The following is a 19835-nucleotide window of genomic DNA, read 5'->3' on the forward strand; positions in this document are numbered from 1 at the left end:
GAGTTCTTTGCGGGTATGGGTGCAAAACCCATATGGTACAAAGAGCCTGGGTCTTGGAGGCAGGAAGCAAGGGTCTATTACCAATTTACACCAAGAACTTGAAACTCTCAGAGCCTGCTACATTTCCTGTGAGGCTAAAATGGTCTCCAGGAACTAAAAACAGAATTACCATATGCTGCAACAATTCCACTTCTGGGCGTATGCCTAAAAAAATTGAAAGCAGGGTCTCAAAGAGATATCTGTACACCCATGTTCATAACAACACCATTCACAACAGCCAAAAGCAACCCAAGTAAGTGTCCATGGATGGATGACTACATAAACTGTGACAAATATATATATATATATATGCAATGGAATATTATTCGGCCTTTAAAAGGAAGGAAATTCTAAATGCTACACATGAATGAACCTTAAGGACATTATGCTAAGTGAAATAAGCTAGTCACAAAAGGACAAATACTGTATGATTCCACTTATATAAGGTTCCTAGAGTAGTGAAATTCGTAGAGACAGAAAGCAGAATAGTGGTCACCAGGGGCTGGGGCAAGAAGAGGATAGGGAATTGTTTAGTGGATATGGTTTCCATTTTGCAAGATGAAAAGAGTTCTGGAAACTGGTTGCAGAGCAATGTGAATGTACTTAACACACTTAAAATGTAAATTTTATGTTATGTGTATTTTACCACAGTTAAAAATAAAAGTAAAAATAAATGGTGTCTGGGAGCAAAAGCCATGGCCTGGACAGTAGGAGAAACATTCTTGTCTCATCTCTGCCTCCAACATCATGATGTGACATCAGAAAAGCCAGTGCCCCTCTGGATCTCAGTCTCCCCAACTATAGGATGGGTAGGGACCAGATTGTTGATCCAGTTCAGCTTTAATATTCTATAAGGTAGGAAAATCCTGAGACCTCGTGGATCTTCCTGGATCATAAGCTGTGACTCTCACCTCAGTAGACCCTAGGTTGTGTCCTCATGTAAATGTAGCCTCTACAAGAAGCACTCACCACATTGTGTCTCAGGAGGAAATCGAGAGCTTGGTTTTGTTTTGTTTTTTTCATCTCTGTGTCTTTTTGAAACCTATACACCAAGTATTTACCGTGTGCCAGGAATATCTCCCTTGCATCACTCTTAGGGCCTTGCTCCTAATAGATATTCTATAGATGTTGGTTAAATCAAACTGGATTAACAATTCTTATGCCTCTGTTCTACTGTTTGCAAGAGCCTTTCACATGTATTATCTTATCTCTCCCTCACAAAACCTCTGCTAGATAAGTCAGAGACTATACTCATTTTACAGATGAGGAAACAGCCTAAGAAGATGAAGTGGCAACCACATCAAGTTCTCTTTCTCCTCTGGGATTTCCTCCCTATCCTTCAAGTCTCAGTTCAAGTGATATAAATCAGCCATGCCTTGATCACTGATGACAGCATAGCATGAACCAAAAGTTATGATTAGTCAAAAAAAAAAAAAAATCCAGCTCAAAAGTCACCTTCCTTCTTTTCCCACCTTCCCTGACTTACCCTGTCTCTCCAGTCTCCTGCTATACCTTAGAGTACTTATATAACTGAGTTATGGTTATCCAATAAGTATCTATCTTCCCCATTAGCTCCTGAGCTCATCAAGGGCTTCATTTCTTTTTTTTCTGTTTTTTTAATTTTTTGGCCCCATGGTACGGCATGTGGAATCTTAGTTCCCCAATCAGGGATCAAACCCACACCCCCTGCATTGGAAGCGTGGAGTCTTAACCGCTGGACCAGCAGAGAAGTCCCAGGACTTCTTTTCATTTATCTTTGTATTCTCCCAAGCTAGAACTGTACCCAGTACAGAGCTGGTACTCAATAAAAGTAAACAAATGAACGATGTGTGTTCTGTACAGCAGCTTAGCTGTCCTTTCTCTACACCACAGGGTTTCTGATTACCAACATCTTTCATTTGGAAAGTGAGAGAATCTTCAAGAGAATCTTCAATAGAAGTGTACTAAAAGAGTCCTAAATCTGCTCAGAAAAGTTTAGGAATCTGTAAATTGAGGCTGTGTTATCAGTGGTGCTCCCTGGTGTCCAAAAATGGCAAGTACAGCTATCACTAAGAGTCTGGCTGTGTAGAGAATGAGGAGAGAAATATTGGCTTGTAACAACTCTTTCCAGGCTAGCTTCACAAAGAGAATCATCTCCCTTTCCAGAATCATTTCTAGAATCTTACTGCCAATGTTCATTCATTCAACATCTACCAAGCCCCTGTTTGTAACAACCCAGTTCCTACCCTCAAAGAGCTCGGTTTTTCGGGGAAATCTATAGATGAAGAGTAATTAGAACTTGTTGATAATGTCTTGAGAGAAATTGGTACAGGGGCAGGAGAAGGAGCACAGAGGAGGAACAAGTAACTGCCTAAAGCAGTCAGAGAGGCTGTGCACACGGATTGGGAGAGGAGGACGGGTTCTGGAATTATACTGCCTAGAATTCACATCGAGGCTCTGCTGTGTGACTCTGGGCAAACCAAGCTGCTCCTGAAATGTACCAGGGCTGAAGTAAGAGGAATTTCCCAGAGGGGAGTATGCCAGATGACCTGGGTACCACCCAGTTTGGAGAAGTTCAAAGAGGCAAAGGTGTCCTGGAGGCAAACAAGACAACTACTGTTCTGCCTGTCTGGGAGGAAGGACCCTCCAGAAGGATTGGACATGTGCTTGGTCCCCACTACCCCCATCCAGTTATTTCCTCAGGGGGAATCAGGAACAATTGGTCCAAGGATGCGACTCTAGAACTTTGTTTCATTTGTCACTTCCCCTGTTTGTTCTTTCTGCTATCTCCTGTATTACCCATCACCTTCTCATTTCATGAAATGAGACACTGGGCTTATCTTTGGGGGTAACAATAAGGGGAATAATGAGCAGGAGACTCGTATTTCCTCTCAGGCAGGCTGAAAGAGGGAAGACCAGGGAATCAAGAGGAGAACCAAGATGGCTGAGTCCCTGGAGCCGCATGAGAGAAAAAGAAGAACTCAGATTTAGGGTTAGCTTGAAGAGGCTGGGACTGGGACTGAGCAGAAAACCCTGTGGGCCACTGGTGAGCCATAGGAGCTGGAGCTCAGTGAGGACCAGGCTGTGTCCTCACCTGGTGTTTGGAAAACACCAGGGCAGGGGTTAGAGCAGTTCAGGGCCTTTCTCCTCCCCCTCTCTGTTTTCATCCTGCTCTTTTAGGGGAACTGAGTCAGCTTTAGCATTTGACCTTGAGAAAGAGGGAAGAATTATCAGGGAGAAAAACTTGAAAACAACATGAATATATGCAGAAATTCATGTTTATTAATTGTACCCTGGGCAATCTGCTAGACACTCAGCTTGCTTATCTCACTGAATCCTCACAATCCAACAAAGCACACAGTATTGTCATTCTGATTTTAAAAGGAAACTAAATGCCTCTGTTGTATGCTCTTATAGCACTCTGTACTTTTGAATCATTACCTGTTTAAGATTTATCTCCCTTGCTAGTTACATCAGGATAGGGGCTTGCCTTTGTTTTCACCACTGTGTCACTGGCATGTGACACTATGCTTGGCCCAGAGGTTTTCAATAAATATGTGTTTAAGGAATGAATAAGAGAGGTCATGTGACTTGTCAAAAGCCACAATGCAAGTGGTACGACCAGGATTTCAATCCTGGACTGTCTGGCTCCGGAACCTGTCTCTGATCTCTCTATTCTACCCCCACCAAGTGCTTTCATATATTCTCTCATTTCTAAATGTCCTAGTTCACTGACCTTTTCTCTCAGCTGCTTGTGAACACAAATGTGCACTGCCTACCAAGAACTCACCTATTCAGGGAAAGCAAGTGAGAGAAACAGTCCATCTAGAGTTGTGCCCTCTTCCTACCCTCTTCATCTCACCATCTTCTTCCTCCAAGAAGCCTTTGCAGACAGCCCCACCTGTCTACCTGTCTCCTTCTCCTCTGGCTTTATTGGCCCTTCCTATGCCTGTGCCATAGAAGTAGCTCCAAGTCACCTGGTCTCTGAGCTTCCATACATATTAGTGCTTTATTAAGGCAATTTTATTCTGCAAATATACTGAAGGCAAATATATTGAAGGCAAGTATATTCTGCAATATACTGAAGGCCTGCCTGTGCCAGGCCCAGTGGTTGGACACAGAGATGAGTCAGACACAACCTCAAAGGACTTACACTTAGTGCAGAAGGCAGACATTAGGCACAGATACAGTTAACTGGAGCACAAAGCAAGATGACCTAAATGGTATTAAAGAACTATGAGCAATATGTTACATGCATAAACCTTAATTACTTAATGATTATTTTTAAGTGTGTATCATAGAAGGTCACAGCTCAAAAGTATCATCTGGTCAACTCCTTGCTTTCCGGTGGAGGAGTCTTAGACCCAGAGAAAGGCAAGGCCTCATCTAAAGTCTCACAAGCCAGTCTGGCTGAGCCAAGACTAGACTTTGGGTCTTCTGAAGCCCAGCACAGGGCCCTTTCCTCCTCTGCTTGTAGCTTCATATGCAGCAGTTCCATCAGACCATGACATCCTCAAGGCCAAGTCAGGTTCTCCCACCTAAGCAAGCTGAACCAGGGTCAGGCATGTCCAAGACCAAGGCCTCAGGAAATGCAGTCACCCCAGGCTACCAATCCAGCCTTTTGGTCTACTGCACCTATTTTTACAAACACTATGCTTCTAAAAGTGATTTTCAAATATTTTTGCAGAAAACTTTTTTTTAATGAGCCCTTTACCCAGAACACTATTATATAAATCAGATAAAAGTGAACCAATTCCAGTTGAAGGAAAGGAAGGCCAGAGCCCCACTATTTTCCCACCCTCAAGTCCTGGTAAGGGAACTTTAGGAACACAGTTCAAAAACCTTTGTTCTGGGACATAATTTTTTTTAACATCTTTATTGGAGTATAATTGCTTTACAATGGTGTGTTAGTTTCTGCTGTATAACAAAGTGAATCAGCTCTACATATACATATATCCCCATATCTCCTGCCTCTTGCATCTCCCTCCCACCCTCCTTATCCCACCCCTCTAGGTGGACACAAAGTACCGAGCTGATCTCCCTGTGCTAGGCGGCTGCTTCCCACTAGCTATCTATTTTACATTTGGTAGTGTAGATATGTTCATGACACTCTCTCACTTCGTGGGACACAATATTTAATGCTTCATAGAAGCTGTTTTAGTATGTGGTCCTCCACTGAACCCTGTCTTTAATGGAAACTCACAATCGTTTCTTCATCATCAAATGGCAAACATCAGCCATGTGCTCCCACTAGAGTACGGAGGAGAATCAGATTTTCCCCTTGTCTTTCCTGGTTTCCTCTTCTCCACACAGAGGAGTATGTCCCAAATGCTGTGTGGAGGGAGGAGAAAGACCCAAACTCTGCCTGGAGGATCTGGGGAAGCTTGAGCAGAAGGATCATGGAGAATGAATTCATCTACTCGATCATTTACCAGCCTGAATCTGATAGAGACTTTAATATTCTGTTCCATATCATACCCACTAGCTGCATGAACCATCAAGCATTTGAAATGTGTCTAGTCAAAATTCAGATGTACTCTGAGTATAAAACATACACCAGATTTCAGACTTAGAACAAAAAAAAGAATGTAGACTATCCTATTCATTTTTATAAGCAATAATTTTATACAGATTACATGCTGAAGTTGAATGATAATATTTTGCGTATGTTGGGCTAAGTAAAATATATTATTAAAATTAAACTTTACCAGTGTCTTTTTATTTTATTTATTTATTTATTTATTTGCTGCACGGCTGTGGGATCTTAGTTCCCCAACCAGTGATCGAATCCGTGCCCCCTGCAGTGGAAGGGTGGAGTCCTAACCACTGGACCGCCAGGGAAATCCTTCGTTTTACTTAAAAAAAAAAAAGTCATCACTAGAAAATTTTAAGTTGCATATGTGGCTTACATTATATTTCCACTAGACAGCACTAGGAGACTACCAAGTGCATGGCAGAGGTGGTGTGTGTGCATGCATGTGTGCGTGTGTGCGAGTGTCGCTGGAGGCAGTGGTCCATCACCGCCAGATTGTGAAAGACTGAGTCGATTTCGCCCGGCAGTCAGTACAGGAAAGAGGCAGAAAGAATAGAATGCACAAAGACCCAAAGATGTGGGATGGCACATTGTGTTTTGGGAACTCATTCTTACAGTAGTATGATTTTTAAAAAGAAGAGGAAAAGAAGTATTTGTTGAGTGTTTACTTTGAACCAGGTATTGGCAGCAGGCCTTTTACATCCATTCTCATCTTCACAACTACAGGATGAAGGGGAAGTTATTCTATTTTGCCAAAGACAGAATGGAGGTTCAGAAAGGTTGGACTATTTATTTTCGGGGTTGTTCTTCCTCTTTATGTGGAAAGCCTCTTGGAGACAGGGAGCCTTTCGTTAATGCCTGTTCTCCTCCACAGCACCTAGCACGCAGCTCTGCACGTGGCAGGCACTCAGAAAGTTTGTGATGAACGAAGAATATTCTTCCTCAAGTCAGAGCTCCACGAGCAAGGCCAGAGAGCTTAGAAGCACCAGAGGGCGCCCACGAGTCCGCCCACCCGCCGGTCCCCAGAGCCCCGGCAATATTCAGGACTGGGTGCGGCCCTTCTGTCCCAAGCAGTTGAGCGCCCCAGCGAGAAGAGGGTGCGAGGGGAGCCCCAGGGCCTGGCTCCGCCCCGCCCCCTCCCCAGAGCCCAGGCGCGCGGAGCCGCCGGGTGCGGAACGACGACACGACATCCTGTTTTTGGGGCCCGCGGCTCCGCCTGCGCCTCTGCTGATCTTGTCTTTCCCCGGGTGCTGACGCCAGCTCTCCTTCCCCGAGTCTCCGCACCCTTCCAGGGGTCTGGGGCCTTCCCACTGCTGAATCACCGCCACCCCGCACTCCCCCGGGGCTCGGGGCAGAGGTGGGGACTGCCCCAGCCGGACCTATTCTGGCCACCCCCCAGGCTGGGCCATCGCTCGATCCCTGGGCTTGACTGAAGGTACCAGGCCTAGGGGCGCCTGTTCACAGCATCTTACCGCAGGGGTTGGTGGGGGCGAGATAGGGGGAGGGGGGACAAAAGCCGAGTGCCTAGGCTAGGGACTCTGCTGGGGTGGAGGTGGCAAGAAGGGGACTGGGAGGACTGACCTTAAGGGCCTCAGAGGTAAAGGGCTGGGGTGGGGGAGCCCAGTACCCGGCCGGGGACCCACTCGGTGGGGGTGACCGGGGCGGGGGGAGAACCAGCCGGCGGACTTCCTTGTCGAGCCCCGCCCCGCCCCGCCGGCCGGCCCGCCCCCCCCACTTCCTCCGGCCTCCAGCTCTCACTTCCTTCTCCAGCCCCGAGCCGCTGCCGCCGCCCCCCAGCTCCCCCGCGGCGGGGAGGGCACCAGGTGAGGTCTGGCTCTGGTCGGCAGGCTGGGGGTCCGTGAGAGGGCAGCCCGGTCGGCCCCGGACTGGACGCGGCAGCGGGCTCGGGAAGTTTGGCTGCGGGAGGCCGCGGCGGGAGGTGCTCGGCTCGCTTCAAGTTGGGCGGGCGCGGCCGGCCGGGCGGGGCGGGGACGGGCCACTGAAAGCCGGCGGCGGTTCGGGGACGGTGGGTTCCTGTACCAAGGGCGGCGGTACCGGCCCCCGGGAGCCGCGAGGGACTGCTGAGGTCGGAGGGTCTCCCGCTCCGAGAGAAAAGTCTCTGAGTGGAAGAGCTTAGGGCTGGGAGATGGGACTCAGAGGTGGGGTGCCCCCAGGAGTTGTAGGGGGCTGTTACGAAGTGTGTTGAGAGGAAGGGGCCTCTGGGCTAGAGAAGGCGCTCCCTCTGCTTTGGCAGTTGTGACACTTGTGAGGTAGAGAGAGAGGCTTCTGTTGCCTCTGAAGCCCGAGGCTGCGGAGAAAGAGCTCCTTCCCTGGAAGATCGAGGCCGGTCCAGATCCACAGCCGCAGCCTGCGACCTAAGGGTCCTCTGCGCTCAGGCGGAGGGTGGGGGAGCCCCCCGACCCCAATCCTTCTCTCTTTATGTCTGTTTTTCTGAGGCCCAACTTCTCCATCCCTGGAACAGAGCAACAGGTATTTTAGTGAGCAGACATCGGCTGTGCCTAGCTGCCTAGTGCCTGGCTTTGTCTTTGCGGGGTAAACTGAGGAAGGAAGGGACCTGGTCTTGCCCTGTGACTAGAGGTGAAAGGACTCTTATTCAAAGGTGCTGGTAGTCCTTGAGGAGATGGCAACAGGAGAGCAGGACTTGAGGAGAGCAGGACTGGTTTCAGGAGATGGAGAGAACAGGGCTTCTGGGAGGCAGCACGAGGCTCTAGCCTTGAAAGATGATCAGGAGCCATCTCCTGGTCTTCCCCCCCCCCACCCCGTCCCCTTTGTTAGTCCCTGAATTCTGCATGTTCTCATTCTGTCTTCCTCCATTCCTTCTTCAGATTCCATCAGACTTCAGACACGAACCCTCCGTCACCCTCTTCTTGTGTCCTCTTCAGTCCCCCCCCCACCACAGTCATGCCTGGGCCCTGACCTCTCACCTACCCTGCTTCTCTGTCCATCTCTGTCCTCTCCCAGTGGCCTTCCCCCTCCCTTCCGTGCCCAGCTACTGGCTCCTGCACACATATCCGGATCCCTCTCTTCTGCTTTCCTTTCTGCCACTTATCTCCAGCTTTGGGGAGCCTTTTCAGACCTCCCTAGTTCAGAGAAGCAGGCTGCAGCCTCCCCTTGATAGAGGTGATGAAAGGGCTGGAAAACCTATGTATATGTGTATGTGCATGCAAGTGTCTGCATATCCACATCTTTATCTTTTGGAGACAAAATAACTGCCCTCAGCCTTGTGAGGGCCCAGAGCAGGGGAAGCCAGCAGAATGAAGGGAACCTGCAGTGGGTGAGGTTGTGGTTAAGTAGGAGGAAGCCGTCTGTAGCAGTTAGGGTATCAGGGTAGAGTGACACAGGAATAGGACTGGTGAGAGAGGCCGTGGGAAATCAAAATCCCCCCGACCCTTGGCTTCTTGATCAAGAGGCCAGGCCTGGAGGCTGGGGGACAGCCTAAAGGTCCCTGACTCCAGTGCTCACTGGTTCCAGCACCACCTGATGGGGACAATGGGACCAGGTCAACTAGGTGTGATGGAAGGAAAGGGAGAAGTAAAGGCAGGATTCTGGAGAGAAGACTGTAGCTGGTCTAACTTCAGTCTTAACTGTGGTAGTTGCAATTCAGGAAAAAAAGAAGGGTATGAGGCAAAGTTGTCTGCCCCCTCTTTCCTGCTGCCTTCCAAGCCTGCCCAGGCCAGATTCCCACGTACCCAGGGCTGCATCAAGGCCTTGGTGACCAGGAAGCTCTCTGGAGTTCTGCTCACCCCTCTGCCTTCATGCATCCTTAATATTCCCCCCTCACCTAGGACCCTATTCCCTCTCTTTCGGGGATTTCTTCCAAGTCTAACTGCAGTCCAGCCTGGCTCTATAAGCTCTTGCTGTTCCCATTCTAGAGCTCCTTCTTTAAGCCTTTGGGATGCATGCTGAGAGATCCTGCTTCTCTCTACCTCCTCAAGTCTACTCTATTCATTTCTGTCCACTAGAAGAAAAGAGAAGTGGAGGGGAGCAAGTGCTATTTTTTATGGGATTCCCAGGCACAGCTAGATTTAAGGACTATCCCAGTTCCCCATTCTGTCCTCTTCCCTTCTCACTGTTGTCCCTCTCCCATGGATTGTCCCTTCCTCCACACTCCTGTCTCTGCTACTCTGATTCTGGGAGGTACAGGGGGGTTTGGCCCCAGCAGGAAATCCCAGGGACCTACATAAAAATCCCAGCTCAGGGAAGGATATGTATGCAAGGCACTTTCCCAGCATCAGGTCTCAGTAAAAAACCACCCAGGAGTCCTGACTCCCCACCGGCCAAACCAGTACTTATTTTAGATAACTGAGCAACCCACAGGACTCTAAGGGTGAAGACAGGATGGATGAGACAGGGGTTCTCCCAGGTAAGATCTGGCCCCACTGGAGGTTTGAGCTAATTGCATGAAATTCACTGCTGGAAAAATATAACCAGGGTGGGAGGAATCTAAGTGGGGAAATATTTTGTGGGGGGATGGGGGTGGGGGATATGTGCCTGCTATATCCCTCGAGTGAGGCTGCCCTTGAGGTCTTGGCTAAAGAAATATGGTCAAAGTCTTGACATGAACAGAAGTGGCTGATACAAGATTGTCACAGATCCTGGTTGAGAATACGGAGAGTTGTTTCTGGCAAGATGTTAAGGCAGATGAGGTGGCTGGTGTCAGCTTTTAGCGGGTAATAAGCAGGAAGATTTGAGAGGTTGTGGCTGTAGCGAGACAGTTGGGAAGATACAAGAATGAGGGTAGCAGGGCAACTGGGAAGAAGATGTGGTCCTATACTGAAGACCCCTCTCCATACAGAGTATAGACCCATTAGAGGTGAGGCTTGTAGGGTTCTGTGAGGAGGGAAACCAAAGACAAAGCCTGGGCCGCCTCCCCTGAACAGATCGGTTTTCCTGTCCAGGGTCCAGCTTCCTCTTTTGTCCTCATGTCATGGAGCGAGGGCATCTCCCCAGGAGCTGAGCCTAGAGAAGGCTCTCCTCGGCTAGTTCAGTGTGGCTGTCCAGTAAGGTCAGTTCTAAATCATGGATGCCCTGGCATGGGCTAGGCATGAGGCCCTGGAAGCAAAACGGGCTCAGACGCCAACCTGGCCCCTTTGGCCCATTTCCTGAAGGGATAAACCATGGTAGGATCATCCTGAATGAGGTCAGAGAGATGGGCCCATTCCCAGGCTGGAGGTCAGGAGACCCAGTCCTTGTCCTGAATTTGCTCACAACCCTCTGTATAACCCTAGTCAGCCTTGTCTCTTGTGGCTCAGCTTCAAGATTAAGAAGTTGCATATTGGGCTTCCCTGGTGGCGCAGTGGTTGAGAGTCCGACTGCAAATGCAGGGGACATGGGTTCGTGCCCCGGTCCGGGAAGATCCCACATGCTGCGAAGGGGCTGGGCCTGTGAGCTGTGGACGCTGAGCCTGCGCGTCCGGAGCCTGTGCTCCACAACGGGAGAGGCCACAACAGTGAGAGGCCCACGTACCGCAAAAAAAAAAAAAGAAGTTGCCTATCAATACTTAACAAAGAGCATACAGAATACTGATAGCTCTGACTCTGTTTCCCTCAAGAGGCTCCTCATAGCTGTGCCCCTGACTCTGGGCCCAGCCTTGAACAGGTCTAAGTATCTGTCTGGGACAAGTACTGTGGCCCCTTTCCCCAAAGCACAAGAGAAGAGGGCAGAGAGTGTCAAGGATTTTGCCAGGGCTCAGCAATGTGGGGGGTACCCAGTGCCCTGCTCCAGCTCTGCCCCAACTGACAGTTGAAAATAGATGCTGGAGTTTCCTCCCTGATGTTTTTTTCCCTTGTGGAAACCCCCTCAGATCTGGGGCGGGGTTGAAGGGACTGGGCAGCCCTGGGTCTCTCTGTGGGTATTTTCAGGTGGGGGAGGCAGGATTGGGAGGATGGCACTTCTGTACAGCCTCGTGTGAAATGAGCAAAGGCAAAGGAAGTGCCACTTCACGGGCCTTTCATGGGGCCCCGGGACTGCTGAGCTGCTGTTAGGTGGAGAGGAGGAAGGCAGGAGGAAGCAAGTGTTTGGCCTTCCTCTGTGCTGCCTGGTGGGGGAGGGGCAGCCTCCTTAGCTCCCCCAGCCAGAGCTGCCCTAACCCTGGGACTTACTGTGTGTGGAGCATCCCAGGTGCTGGGACACCGAGAGAAGAAGGAAGGGAACTGGGACTGAGTGAAAGGGTCCCAGCCTCCCACAGCCCTCCCAGCTATAGCTGCCTTGTTTCTTCCTCCTCTCCAGTCCCTAGTCGGTAAAGTCAACTCGCTCCGTCTCTTACCCTGTCCATGGAGTGCAGGATTCTCTGCAGGGGCTGAAGGGTGGAGAATGGCAAGAGGTGGAGAATTCTCCAGTGTGAATTTTTTTAAGGCTGGGAACTAGGCTGTCTTGGGTTCTGCCCCTGCTGATGGGAGAAGGGGAAGAGAGAGACTCAGCCCTTGGCCTGGTCCCAGCCCCACACTGACCTCATGTCTCCCCCAGCTTCCTCCTCCTAGCCCAGCTGCAGCCCCTTTGAGCCTCTTCGTACCATCTCTCCTCCACTCCTCCCTTCAAAACAAACAGATAGACTGGCAGAGCTTCTGAAGCTGTTTCTAACACTGGCCATGACCATGACTCTGACCCTGGCCTCATCCTTGACCAATCCTGGTCTTCAGATATCCCCAGTCCTTAGCCTCATCAGGACCACTTTTCCTACTCATCTTCCTCATCACCACTGGACTAGAGCTATGCCTGCTCCACCTCTCTCACCCTTCCAGTTGAGGACAAGGCAATCTAGCCAATGTGTTCATTACTCTAAATTGTACTCCTCAGGGGGAGGAAGTTAGTTACCTTTGTCTGGTGTCTCCTGGGCATGGAGGCTCTTCCTTGTTCCCAGAGTCAAAATCTGAATTGATGAGGGAGGAGATGTGTGTCAGTCTGCAGCTTTTGCTCAGCCCTCTGCTGGGCTTCTGGAAGTAAGCAGGACAGATTTCCCTCCTCATGAGGCATCCTGTTAAGTTCAGCACAGTGAACCATAATAACAGTGCTGGGGAAGGTAGGGCAGAAGAAGGGGTGGCTGTGGTGTCCTGGAGAAGCTGGGGAATGGAGCTGGGCCCTGAAGGACTGGGAGGCTGTGGGGTAGGGTGAGGGGGGGCAGGAAGCAGAATTCCAGGAAGAGGAGCTCCCATGTGCAAAGACATGAAGGACAGATTGAGTTCATTCAGCTTTTTACTGACAGCCACTGTGTGCTGTGCTCAGCCTGGGGAGACAGATCAGCCGGGACCTTGCCCTCTAGGTCCTCCCAGTCTAGTGACAAGAGATAAGATTCAGATCAGCTTCCACGTGACTAAGATAATGCACCTGTGAGAAAATGGGACCAGACCTTGGATGGGATAAGTCATTTGTGACTTGGGTGATTTACAAAACTTCCCTGAAGTAGGTGGCAATGGTGCTTGGCTCTGGAGGACCAACTGGGGGATCCTTTGAGGCAACTGGAGTCTTCTGAGCTGCTGGGTGGGGGGTTGAAGGATGTAAATGGGGAAGAAATACTGGATTCCCACCGGGACAGTGAATATGGCTGCTTGATGTGTTTTGGGAAAGAGAATGTAGAGGCTGCGTGTAGACAGGATCAGGGTGATGTGGCCACAGCTTAGAATCAGAATACCCAGAGTGATGGATTATAGTCAGAATGAGTTTCATGGAGGGCTGCAGAAGGGGATCTCCTGTGTCAGGGAGGCAGATTAGAAGGCTGTAGTAAGTTCCCATTGCCTCCACACTCCCCCATCTCTTCGGGCCTATTCCTCCCCTCCTCCACTCCCAGTTGGGACACTTCCCCTGCTATTATGGCCACAGAGATCTGGCAATCAGGAGATCTGGCAATCAGGCAATCCGCTGCTTCCTTTTCCTCCCCCATTCTGGGCCTGCCTGGGCCACACCCCAGACCAGGCCCCACTGGGTACAAGCTGGGCTCTGGGGACTACACTCAGACAGGGTGAGCCCCATGGGCTGTGCTCCCTGAGGGAGCCAGGTCCAGCTGCTACTGGGAGGAAAGATTTTTCTATCCCAGTCAAAGCTTTTGGCTGCCATCGCTGTCCAAAAAGATTCAGCATTGCAGTTTTGACTGGGGGGGGGGGGGGGGGTATCAGTCCAGTTCTGAGCTTCTGACCTGTCTATCCAGATCTCAGTAACACGGACAGAAGCAAGCAGGTCAGAAGCTCTATACTTAGCTTTTCGGTAGGGGAGTCGAGAAGCTCAAGCTTCAGTATTGGTCGGGGTTGTGGGGGCATCCACAAGCTAAGGAACTTATGTATGACTACTGGAGGAGGAGAGTCACACAGAGCCAAAGAAGGATTTAAAGGGTGACCATACTGTGGAAGTTCAAAGAAAGGAGAATTCAGTAGCCTCGTGGGACCATGAGACTTAAGCTAGGCCTTGAGTCAGGAATATTTGAAAGGGGAGAAGGAATGGCAGCAGAGAGAACAACAAGAGTAAAAGTTCAGAGGCCAGAATGATCCTGGCTTGTTTACATAGGACAATGTAGACCCCTCTGGAGCAGGGAACTCACATTGCCAAGTACCTGCTTTATATATATACATTGTGCATTAACTCACTTCATCCGTATAACAACCTTATAAGGTTGGTACTATTACCAAGCTCATCGTGGCAGAACTAGGATTTAAACCCAGGTCTATCTGACTCCAAAACCCCTGCCAGATTATGAAGAATTCTGAATGCCAAGATGAAGGACCAGGCATGATCTGAATTAAGCTGGGAATAGAAAGCCAGAACAAGTCATTGTAATATGGTTAATACTATACCAATCCGCAAATATTATTTATTTACTAAACAAAAGTTCTTTTCTTTTCTTTTTTTTAAAAAAGGGGCTTCCCTGGTGGCGCAGTGGTTGAGAATCCGCCTGCCAGTGCAGGGGACACGGGTTCGTGCCCTGGTCCGGGAAGATCCCACATGCCGTGGAGCGGCTGGGCCCGTGAGCCATGGCCGCTGAGCCTGTGCGTCCGGAGCCTATGCTCCGCAACGGGAGAGGCCACAACATTGAGAGGCCTGCGTACCGCAAAAAAAAAAAAGTGACTTGGTGAATAAGCTACAGTCGATCCCCAACCCCAGGCAAGCCCTCTCCTTGTGTGGCCTCCTGCAGCATTGACTGTCCCTTTTTCCTACGTGGTACAGGCTAGACCCTACCTTTTAGCATGTGCCCTCCTTAAATGAGCTGTGGGAACTTACTTGACCCAGTTCAGGCCATAGGATTTCAGAGAAAAGACTTGTTCTGGAAGAGAGGATAAGGGTCTGAACTAGACCTGAAGAGGGAGAATTGGGCTGCCGCCACCACTCAGACACCTGCATACTCAGTGATTCCTGCCTCTTGGTATGAAAGACTTTGCTTTTGCCACCTTCTCTGTGCACCCCACTTCCAAATTTATAAAGCACATTTATTCCTGTGCTCAGGATCCTCACTGCTGTCCTTTGAGACAGGGAGGGCGAGTTTTATCATGCCTGTTGTACAGATGAAGAAACTGAGGTTCCAGGAAGGGAAGTGACTTACTTGCTTAAGGTCACAAAGTCAGCTGCTGAGGGGTAACTTGGAAGCTATGTGACACATTGAGGAAAACATAAGACTTTGGATTGCAAAACTGGGGTCTGTGTTTAAAAACTGGCATCTGTGTTAGCTCCCGTGCTGACTAGCTGTGTGACGTTGGATTATTTTAATTGCTCTGGGTTTGCTTCCTTACCTGTAAATAGGAATAGTACCAATGAGTTGTTATAATGATCAAAAAAATGTAATATGATCTATATTGTGATCTATAAAGGGTTGTACCGTGTGAAGGCTTTTAATCAAGGGGTAGAATGGGCAGGTGAACCCAGGAGGTCAGATTCCAGTGCTGGTGCTCTTGGCCCTATACTATACTGCCTCTGCCCTGCTTGTTTCTGGACACTACCTCACTCATGATCCTTTTCCGGTGTCAGTCCCTGTTCCCTTGCCAGCCCGGAAGCTTCCCTCTCCCTCCTCGCTTCTTTGAGGGCTGATTTACTGATTGCTGGTTGATAACCCCTCCCTAGAAAGCTGCCTGGAGCCAGCTGTACTTTTAGTCTCTTGGGCCTTGTGACTGCCGGCCAGAGTTCCCTCCTTGCCTTCCTGCCTGGGCCAGCCCAGTGCTGGGCTTGAGGGGGAAGAGTTCCCCGTCACACTGCCATGCCCACTCCCCTGCTTTGTGTGGAACTGAGGATTTACAGGCCTAGGAGTTGTGCTTTCGAGATGCTGGGGTCTCCTAGAAAATCCAGTGGACACAAGTAATGGCACCAACACCCACCACCCCGAGATGCTGGGGTCTCCTAGAAAATCCAGTGGACACAAGTAATGGCACCAACACCCGCCACCCCAAGATGCTGTCTCTTCTCCCCCAAGGAAGAAGCCACAGAATCCTGAGATGAATGTGCCCTGACTTGCCCCTATGTGCTGAGATCTTATGCATTTGCTGACTGATCAGCTCTCCCACCCCCATCCCGTGGTCCTGCGGGCCTTTCTTATCCCCATCATCCTATCTCCTGCTCCCAGATTCCTTAATGTCTCATCTCATCCGCTTAGTACCCTTGCACAGGCTTTTTTCTCTCCAGTTCATGGATTGGGAAACTGAGTCTCAGAGAGGGTAAGTGCCTCATGCTTGGTTACAGTAAGTCAGCAGCAGAGCAGAGCTGGGGTTAGGACTTAGGTTAGTTCTCTTGACTCCCAATCCCAAATTCTCTACTGCCCTAGAGGGTCCTTATTTTCTTCCTATCCTCTCTATCCTCTCTCCTGAGGTTGAACACACACACTTATTCATGCAAATAAGATGAAAATATTTTTAATATGAACCAGAGAGGCAACCTCATAGAATGAACTCATTTCCCTCCCAGCTGGTCCCAGGGGAAGCTGGGGCCTGGGAGGGAGCTGGGACCAAGCCCTGGATCCTATGCAGGTTCCACACCGTGGAGTTCCTTTTCCATTTCCCAGTGGTGGATTCCCCCTCCCCCTCCCAATGTGATTTTTGAGGCTTTGGAACCACTGGTTGAGAGGTCAGGCTGGGGGGTAAGGGGTTGTCAGACCAGGGTGCAGTCTTGCTGTGTATAAAGTGAAATGGAGAAAATGGGCCAGTGGTGAAGGTGCTTGGGTGGAGCAGGGGATACTTAAAGAGATCTGGGTGTGTCTAAAACAGGACTGTCCCCTCCCAGGGAGCAGGGGCCTGGTCGTGAGAGAGCAGCAGGGAAAGGAAGTCACATACTAGCTAGAAAAAGTCCCCCATGGCTGAGAGGAAGTAGCCAATTAGAGGAGGACCCTTGCCACAGCAGTATAAATAATCACAGGGTTTCCGGAAGCTCTGTTCTTTTCCACAACTCAGAAGAGCAGTTCCTCACCTGAAGGCCCCGTGAGCTGCCCAGGTGACCAGGGTGGTGGCTGGAGCTAGGACTCCTCTGAAACTCACCCCACTGATAATTACAGCAGCTTATTTATTTGGCACTTCCTGTGTGCCACACCTCATGCCAAACACTTTCTACATGTTAGCTCATTTTATACTCTGACCAACTCTAACCCAATAGGCAAGATTATCCCCATATTACAGATGAGAAAATTTGAGGCTCAGGAAACTTAAATATGTTGCCCGAGATCATACATGACTAGTTTGTGGAACTGTGATTAGAATCCCTGACCAGTCTGATTCCAGCATGTCTTCTCAGTGATAGTGCTTTAATGGCACTGTGTTCTCTACCCAAGAGTCTGGAAGCCCCTCAAGTTCTTCAGAGGCACAGCCTATATGGTCTCAGGAAAGGGACATAAGATTAAGGGAAAAATCAAGTTTTTGTCTTACTCTTCTGTTCATTCCTTTTGGCTGGGCTTGGAGGATCTGCCTCACCCTACCTTGAGAGAAGATGAAGACATCTGGGAGCCACAGCCTCTGCCTCATTCATCATTACACACACAGATTCCAGACCAAATTCCAGCCCTGGCTCGGTCTCCAGTGTTCTCCTACACTGAGTTGCCAGCCTGGGTATGTGTGGCCAGATAGGGTTTCCCATGCTTCCAAGAATGATGGGGTAAGCTCTCCCTCCTTTCCCCCATCCCCAGGGCACCCTGGGTTGAGACAGGGCAACTGTCTAGAAAATTGTGCCCCTACTCAGCAGGTTTCTCATTGCACCTTTTGGTTGCGTTCAGTAGCCAAGATGTCAGGTTTGAAGTTGAAGCATCAGTGTACTAGGCAGGGTGGGCCCTGAGTTGGGAGAGGCTCCGCCCATGGCTGCATCTCAGAGTGACCTGGGACAGCTGCCTTGTGCTAGAAGCCCTCTCCAGTTTACTCAGTGGGAGGGGTCCATATCTGACAGAGGATCTGGTAGATCCCTACACATGCGCACCCTCCTTTTGTGTCTACTTCCTGGAGGAAAAATAAAAGTAGCTAATACTTATTGAATGCATATTACGACCAGGCACTGTTCTAAATGCTTTACATGAGTTAACTCATATAATCCTCACAACAACCCAATGAAGTAGGTATTATTTTATCCCCATTTTACAGATTAGGAAAATGAGACATAGAGAGGTTAAGTAATTTGTCCAGGGTCATACATCTAGGAGATAGGAGAACCAGATTTTGACCTTTGTCAGTCTGTCATCAGAATGTATGTGCTTCACATAATATATTACACATTGGTGCCAGCCTCTTTATCCCTGATCATCTTTGTGTGGTCTCAGGGCCTCTCCCATTTCATGTCTGTCTCTCTGAGGTCTGTCTTGATGGGACTGCAGGATGGTGTTCAGGTTAAAAGAACTGGAGCTGGTTTCCCTCTGTATGCCCCCATCCTTTCTTCCCAGTGGATAGAGTCCTCCCTAAACAAGAGTATCCCTCTCATCTGTCCATAGGTCACTGCATCCAGAGGGGCACAGAAGGGGAAGGAGGCATAGCCTCCACCACAGCAGCTGCACCCGCCATGCAGAGCATCAAGTGTGTGGTGGTAGGCGATGGGGCTGTGGGCAAGACGTGCCTGCTCATCTGCTACACAACCAACGCCTTTCCCAAGGAGTACATCCCCACAGTGTTCGACAATTATAGTGCCCAGAGTGCCGTTGACGGGCGCACGGTGAACCTGAACCTGTGGGACACAGCGGGCCAGGAGGAGTACGACCGCCTCCGCACACTCTCCTACCCTCAGACCAACGTGTTTGTCATCTGTTTCTCCATTGCCAGTCCGCCCTCCTATGAGAATGTGCGGCACAAGTGGCATCCAGAGGTGTGCCACCACTGCCCCGACGTGCCCATCCTCCTGGTGGGCACCAAGAAGGACCTGAGAGCCCAGCCTGACACCCTACGGCGCCTGAAGGAGCAGGGTCAGGCACCCATCACACCGCAGCAGGGCCAGGCGCTGGCCAAGCAGATCCACGCTGTGCGCTACCTCGAGTGCTCAGCCCTGCAGCAGGACGGCGTCAAGGAAGTGTTTGCTGAGGCTGTCCGGGCCGTGCTCAACCCCACGCCCGTCAAACGTGGGCGGTCCTGCGTCCTCTTGTGACCCTGGCACTCAGCTTGGAGGCTGCCCCTGCCCCGCCACCAGTTGTGCCTTTGTGCCTTGGCGCCTTGTCTGCCCCCAGCTGTGCCTTAAGGACTAATTCTGGCACCCCTTGCCAAGGGGGCTCCCCGAATGCCTTTTTCTCCTTAAGGAGGCCCACGGGGAAAGGGGCTTTGGGCCCTGCCCCACTCTGCTTGGGAACACCAGGTATGCTCAAGAGCTCACCCAGGCCAAGGTCGGACCCCTCCCCAAGAAGCCAGCCCAGTGCCTCCTCCCCACTTTCCCCTACTGACCAGTTGATCCAGCTTTCCACACAGATGTTGCTGCCAATTGTGGTGCCTTCTCTCAGGTTAGGAGCTCTCAGCCATCCCTAACCTCTCCCTCGCTGCTCTTCAAATTGCCCCCCACCCCCCAAGATGCTCTCTCCCTTCCCCAGAGAAGAAGCCACAGACTCCTAAGAAGATGAATGTGCCCTAACCTACCCCCATGTGCCCAGGCCTTACGCATCCGCTGACTGACTCAGCCCCACCCCCACCCCCTCTGGGCTCCTGGGGGCCCCTCCTACCCCCATCAGCATCAATAAAACCTCCTGTCTCCAGTGGCGCTGGCTCCTCCCTGTGTGCTGGGCCTGGGGGGCTGGGCAGGGGCCGGGCATGGGCTAGGGCTCCCCAGAGACTGGGAGCCTTTTGTTTCCTGCAAGAGGGGACAGGGGACAATAGGCTTCATTGTGGTCCCCCCACCCCCCAATTTCCCT

General features: G+C 50.4%; 1 protein-coding gene across 4 annotated transcripts; it reads left to right on the plus strand.

The window, feature by feature from the left end:
* The first annotated feature begins 6558 nt into the window (after positions 1-6558).
* Positions 6559-19679, plus strand: RHOG (ras homolog family member G). 4 transcript variants are annotated; one of them, XM_059068775.2, is made up of 4 exons: positions 6579-6986; positions 7322-7374; positions 8398-9935; positions 18441-19679. In XM_059068775.2, the coding sequence occupies exons 3-4, from the start codon at positions 9911-9913 to the stop codon at positions 19082-19084; spliced, it is 669 nt and encodes a 222-aa protein (XP_058924758.1). In that variant the 5' UTR covers positions 6579-6986; positions 7322-7374; positions 8398-9910; the 3' UTR covers positions 19085-19679. The 4 variants fall into 4 exon arrangements, with proteins under 4 accessions (XP_066894875.1, XP_058924759.1, XP_058924758.1 ...); XM_067038774.1 differs by lacking the exon at positions 8398-9935 and having other exon boundaries at positions 6559-6986; XM_059068776.2 differs by lacking the exons at positions 7322-7374; positions 8398-9935 and having other exon boundaries at positions 6559-6986.
* The last annotated feature ends 156 nt before the right edge of the window (positions 19680-19835 follow it).

The sequence above is a fragment of the Kogia breviceps genome, chromosome 7 (assembly GCF_026419965.1).
Source record: "Kogia breviceps isolate mKogBre1 chromosome 7, mKogBre1 haplotype 1, whole genome shotgun sequence".
NCBI lineage: Eukaryota > Metazoa > Chordata > Mammalia > Artiodactyla > Physeteridae > Kogia > Kogia breviceps.